We start from the raw sequence: 6,002 nt of genomic DNA, 5'->3' as shown, positions 1-6,002 counted from the left end.
GGCCGCTGTCCTGCAAGCCATCATCTCTCAGGTCCACAGACAGAAACCAGTGTCAAATCTGGCATGGAGATTCACACACATGGGGACACCTTCCACAGCACTCAGAGAAACAAGGCTGTGGAATCGATGGTTACCCAGACAACCCCACAGCTAAAGAGACTCTGAAGTCCAAGTGTTGGCCATCTGGGTGTCATGACCACAGCAGACCAGCATGTAGAGGTGTAGAAGGAGCCACAGGTCAACTCCTCCATGCAGCTTCCCTGGTTGCTTCTGACTCTCAGGTCTTTCTTTCCAGTCCACCATCTGTCAACTGACACCTGAGCCTCCTGTGTGCCGACAACCCTTAGACCCCAGATATGACCCAGGAATCATCTCAACAGATCTATGGCACACCCTGCCCCCCAGAATAGGGGTGTCACGGAAGAGGGAATTAGGAACTAGGGGTAAAGGCTTTGGTAGTCAGAGAGATTCTAGGGACACTTGCCTGTGCCGACTGTTTCCCCTCCACCTATGTACAGAGTCCACAGACAACCTCCTGCGAGAGGGTTGGTAGAAAGAAATAGATTTATTCTCATGTACAAAGCACTCAGCCCACGGGACCACATACAACAACAGGTGCACAGAGTCCTAGAAAAACGCATCTCTCTAAAGGCAACTCAGAGTAGGTAAGGCAGGTGGCCCCCTCCCCCACCCACAATACATACAGAACAAAACAGAAGGAGAAGCTAGTGGCCACTCACCCAAGAGGCCCAGCCCTGGGAGAGTCTCCTGAGCCCCCCGGGGGGCAGGTGTGGATATGGCCTTGAAGAGGAGAGGAGCCCTGTGGAGAGAGGCCAGGCCCCTCTCTGATGGCAGGAATGGGAGAGGGGCTCAGACCAGGGGGATACACTCAGAGGAAAGGAGGTTAGGCTCTCTGTGCCTCAGGGTGGCAGAGCATGCCACAACCACTCACGGACTCCACAGAACGATGGAGACTTCAATCTAAAGAGAGAATAGGCTGTCTAATGATCCTGTCTTGCCTAGCTAGGGAAAGGAACTCGCTTCAGGTCCACCACCTGAAGGGCAGGGGTGTGTACGGGACTGTCTCCCAGCTTGAGGATCCTTCTGTCCCTTATTCCTGCCTTCTCTGCTGGAGCACTGCCTCCTGCAGAGCACTGAGCAACCTGGCTGTCAGCTTCCTCCAGGGTCCCAGTCCTGCCAGAAGCACAGAGGCACCCTCGGGGTCCCTTCACCCTTCGGTGACTTCTAGCTGGTGACTGATTTATACCCTCTGCTCTCTCGGTGGCCTCTCCTTCTTCCATGAGGATCTCGAAGTCTCCAGAGACCTGGGATTCCTCCAGGAAAACAAGGATACTGACCTAATAGGGCTCTAATGCGGTCACAGAAGGTTCTGTGGCACTGCTCAAAGATGGAGTGGCTTGGGCAGAACTGGGCACGGTACAGTCAGAGGTGCAGAAGGAAGCCCACTGCCACTGGTCACTACTGTGCTCTTGAAGAACAAACGGCCAAGTCTGTGTGAGACCGGGAATCTCGATTTCCTTCTGCAGATGAGAAAGACGAAGCCCAGGAAGGGTGGCATGTGCCGGGTCACAGGGGACATCCTGGTCTAGAACCCAGGACCCATGGCTCTGGTTCCCAATGCATCAGACAGACTGGTAGAGAGTTGTGAAAGGAGGGCTGGGCAGGGAGGGTCCCTAGAGGGGATCACTCAGCCCTCGAGGCTGCAGCAGCCATTGACAGGAGCCCTGGTGACGTCCAAATCAGGGACCTCATATTCCTCATCCAAGAAATCCAGCGAGTTGTTACTGGGGAGGCCTCGGATGGTGAACTTGTGGGACACCTTGGTCCAGTGCTCACGATTGGAGGCCACGCGTTCATACAGCTCTGCTGCCTTGGGGAACAGGTCTTGTAACAGCCTGGGAGTAGGAGGGGAGGGGTCAGAGGCCAGAAAACAGCACAGACAGCAGAAAGATGACAGCCCACCCCCAGATAGCACTTCTGTAACAGGATGAAGCCTGGGACTCAGCACAGTGTGAAGACCCCTTTCCTCTGGAGTCTGGGGATGCAGGGACAGCCCTCTTACTATCACTGAGGCAGTTACACGCTGCCCCACCCTCTCTATACAGGGTCCCAGTTGTGCCCCCCAAGCTCACTTGTAGATGGGCATGGCGATGTGCTCCATAAAGCTGATCTGAAGCTCAGGGATGTAGGCCTTCTCCCGATCCATCATCTCCATTGGTCGGTTGCCCATGGCCTTCTCCTACAGACACCAGATCATCAGGCCCGCCCCTCCTGCTCCTCCATCAGGTACCAAGGTAGAGCCAGCTAACCCAAATTCTCCCAGCCTCATGCCAGGAACACCCCTCCCCCTGTACACACCATTACCCTGGCATCCTGAGGTCACTTGACACATACCAAGTCTCCTTGGGAGAAGAACTCTTTGTAGATCAGCTCCTAGAAAACAACAATGTCATCACCTCCTGCAAGTGGCATCTGTCCACCAAAGCCCATTTCCACGTTGGCAAATTGGGGCCCGATGTCTCAGTCCCACCCAGGGCCTACCCTCGATAGCTTAACGGGAGATGGTCCAGTACAGTGCCCACTTCCCAGTAGCCACTAGTTTCTTATGTGACCCTGGGTGAGATCAGTGCACATCTGGGACATTTCATCTGTTACTCTGAGGCACTCTGTGTTTCGGGCTCCCCAAAATACAACCAGGGTAAATTCAGCACAGAAAGGTGTGCAGACCACTGAGGAGACATACTGAGCTGGGGAGAGGGACTAGCCTGGGCTTCCTCAGGTTAGAGGGCTGGTTCTTACCGCAATCTTTCTGGTGGTCTTCCAGCCCTTTGTCTGGTCAGAGAGGTCACAGGAAGTCATAAGGAGGCATAGAAGAAGCCTGTGGTGTTGCTTGTTGTTTCGGTCATAACCCACTGTTGGGGGACAATGAGTCAAGCAGGAGGACCCAGGTTCCTTGTCCCTTCTGAGAACAAGGGCCCCGCAGCCCGTCCTGAAGTGGGTCTACAGCATCCCATGGGGAACCATGCAATGGAAGGTGGCCAGTACTAGGTCTGCCTGGAGGGACACCATAGTCAGGAAGGGGCTAAGGACAGGACAGAAGCACTCCAGATGTCCAGATGTTCAGATCTCCATGCTAAACCACCCATCCCTCCCCAGCAGTGAGCTATGGCACCTTCAGCCATCTTCTGCAGGTCCTTGAAGATGCGGAGGTGGTGTGCCAGGTCCGTGGCCAAGATGATGTCCCTCATCAGGTCCAGCATGCGCTGATAGTCCTGGAGAGTGTCAGGGGAGGACTGTCACGGTCCCTGTGGCACACGTCCAATCCGCCCCAAGGGGGATCGCAGCTCCCTCTGTGCAGCCGGTTCCCAGCTCCCACCAAACACATCCCCCACACGGCCCCATCACCTTCCGAGAGAAGTGGTCAAAGATATTACAGCCATGGGTGTTGAGGATAGCAATGGCCTGAGCAAAGTGGTGCCTCTGTAGGGAGAAGAGAGATGGGTCCCACTGGGTCAAAGTGTCCCCGTCACCAGAGGCTCCCAGAGAGGCAGGGAAGGCAGGCAGGGACTGGCCCCAAGCTCAGTAGAACAGGGAGAAGGAGAGTTAGAGGCCCTATTCCCTTTGAGAGTGCTCTATTTGAGCTCTCTATGGCCCTGGGTAAGTCCCCAGCCAGCTCCGTGACTCAGAGCCCTTAGCTGTCACATGAAGGAACCCGATAAGGTTTGCTCAGAGGGCTTCACGGGCTGGAAGAAAATTCTGAAACGATCCCCAGATGTCCTGGACACTAATTCATGCAGAAAATATTTGTTTGCTGACAAGGGAAGGCAGTGAAGAGGCAAGGGCAAGGCCCTGTCTCCTGATAGTGAAGGGCTGTCATTCGGAGGAGGAGCAAGCGTCCCAAGGGACAAAGGGCAGGACTAGGGCTGCCACCAGGCCTCCCGGGAGACAGCGAGCACAAGCATATCTCTCTGAGTATGCCATTAGGGGCAACCTCTGGAGGGGGTGCTGTGGGAGACAGCCTGGGGCAAGGTGACCTTGAAGATGTGGTTCCCACCCTGAATCAAGACCTGCGCAAGGCATGGAATTCAGATGTCTTGGCTCTTGTTCCTGACCCAAGAGGCCGTTAGAGAGCAGACCAGTACCCTTTAACCCCAACCTCCCATCCCACAAGGCTAAACTGAGGGGATTAGAATTGGCTCTGGCCTGAAGGAGTAGGTTTGAGGGGTGGGCCTGCCCTGTTCCCACTGGTTTTGCAAACCTGACTCAGGCTGACCCAGCAGGCTTAGTCTTACCCCAACCTGTGCCTGTTTCAGGAAAATGGAACCTACGAGGCATGACTCCCACAGCCTGGCTAGAAAGCTTGGTTTGAGGGCATTCTAGCTTGCAAGTCGCTGGCTTTGGAGGGTCAGAACAGGAGCTGGGCAGGATGGCAGTTTACCTCCATGACAGAGCCCTCTGAGCTGTAGAGTGCAGCCAGCACAGATTTCTGGAAAAGTCCGTAAAAGTGCTGGTTATAGCCCTCCTGTCTGGACCAGAGGGAACGCCTCCCACTGAAGGGATTGTTCCCTTCTCTCTGCCCCAGCTGCTGGTCTCACTGCCATTCCTTCCCTGGCTGAGGAGGGCAAGGCCAGGGGTCCCCACTGTGAGAAGGGCAGGCTCTCACCGAGGCCACCTGGAAGGAGTTGTTTGTGCCTCTGTGGTCCAGGTCGTGACACATGCAGGAAATAAACAACGCAAAGATCTCGATGTCCCTAGGAGGGGAGCAGAAAAGAGAAATGTCGCCCAGGGCCTCCTCCCTGGTGCCGTCAGAGGACAGACAGCTGGATGAGATGCCCAGGGGCCACCCAGTCAGAAGGTTCCGGAAAGCAGCTTCTTCTTTGGAGTGCGGCAGCCCTGGGAGAATCAGGTCCATCATTCTCTGTGACTGAGCAGATGACTTGTGGAAGGTGGGGGCTGTACGGCACCCCCACACACACAGTAAAAAGGACAGAACGGGAGGCCAGGTAAAGGACCGGCCACACAAGCGGGGCCTCATTACTGGAGATGTGGGAGAAGCAGCCACGTACTCGAGGTAGTTGGAGAGCTCCAGATTCTTGTAGAGCAAGTAGCAAAAGTGAGAGACAGAGAAGGCGTGCATCCAGTTGTGGTAGGGCGGATCCCGGTAGCCTTTCTTCACCATCAGGCAGAATCTGTGGGCGGAGCCAGGACAGCAGAGGGGCCTCAGCCTCTCCTCCTCCAGGAAGCCCTCCGGAGTGTCCATCACATTCTCTCGTCTCTCTTTACTCACCATCCAGTGTCTGAGAATGGATCCTTACTCCCAGAGCCCTCCCCATCCCCACGAATCCAGTCCTCCCCCTCCTAAGAATGCTTGGGGCAAAGGACTTGAGGCTGGAGGGCAACGGGAAGGTGAACTGGGGCTCTGCTCCAAGGGCAGCGCTGGAGCACTTACCGGGCCAGAGTTGGGCAGTCAATTTTGTAGTTATTGATGAAGTTCATGTCTTGCAGCATGCTCAGGATGGCCTGTGAGGCAGAGAGAGAGGGGGGGGGGAGGAGGAGGAGGGAGAGAGAGGGGGAGAGGAGGAGGAGGAGAGAGAGAGAGCGAGGAGAGAGAGAGAGAGAGAGAGAGAGAGAGAGTGTGAGGATTGTCACTGTCAAGATGTGCTTCCTGTCTCCACCTCTCCTGAAGCCTCATACCCAAAAATTTAGAGTCTTAATATTCTAAACTAAAGGAAAATTAAATGGATGAATGGGCACGCGAACCATTGAAAATTTGAGGGGCCCAAGATCCAATACTTCTTGGAAGCGAGCTCACATATAATCTTAGAGGAATGGGCAGTGTTGCAAGCCTTGAGACCACATACCAAGGGCAGCTTTGGGGCACCACCTAGCCCACTGCTGTCCCCTAAGTCACCCTGTGGCCCCATAATGACAAAAGGCATGCCTAGTCTATGTCTGAAGGAGACTCCACAGCCTTCTTGGAG

At 55.0% G+C, this 6,002-nt stretch overlaps 1 protein-coding gene across 4 annotated transcripts in view; it reads right to left on the bottom strand.

Moving 5' to 3' along the window:
• Window positions 1-546: 546 nt before the first annotated feature.
• Window positions 547-6,002, bottom strand: part of Pde2a (phosphodiesterase 2A) — a 91,908-nt gene continuing 86,452 nt past the window's right edge. For 2 of the 4 annotated variants that reach the window (XM_032893084.1, XM_032893083.1), the window contains 10 exons: window positions 5,471-5,541; window positions 5,088-5,210; window positions 4,685-4,772; window positions 4,460-4,507; window positions 3,427-3,501; window positions 3,194-3,293; window positions 2,821-2,933; window positions 2,416-2,454; window positions 2,154-2,260; window positions 547-1,916 (listed from right to left, as the gene is read on the bottom strand). In XM_032893084.1, coding sequence (XP_032748975.1) covers window positions 1,709-1,916; window positions 2,154-2,260; window positions 2,416-2,454; window positions 2,821-2,933; window positions 3,194-3,293; window positions 3,427-3,501; window positions 4,460-4,507; window positions 4,685-4,772; window positions 5,088-5,210; window positions 5,471-5,541 — 972 coding nt within the window. In that variant the 3' untranslated portion in view covers window positions 547-1,708. The remainder of the gene's footprint in view (window positions 1,917-2,153; window positions 2,261-2,415; window positions 2,455-2,820; window positions 2,934-3,193; window positions 3,294-3,426; window positions 3,502-4,459; window positions 4,508-4,684; window positions 4,773-5,087; window positions 5,211-5,470; window positions 5,542-6,002) is intronic. The other 2 variants (XM_032893085.1, XM_032893086.1) reach the window with 1 other exon arrangement.

The sequence above is a fragment of the Rattus rattus genome, chromosome 2 (genome assembly GCF_011064425.1).
Source record: "Rattus rattus isolate New Zealand chromosome 2, Rrattus_CSIRO_v1, whole genome shotgun sequence".
Lineage (NCBI taxonomy): Eukaryota > Metazoa > Chordata > Mammalia > Rodentia > Muridae > Rattus > Rattus rattus.
This window is presented reverse-complemented; position numbering and strand designations above follow the sequence as displayed.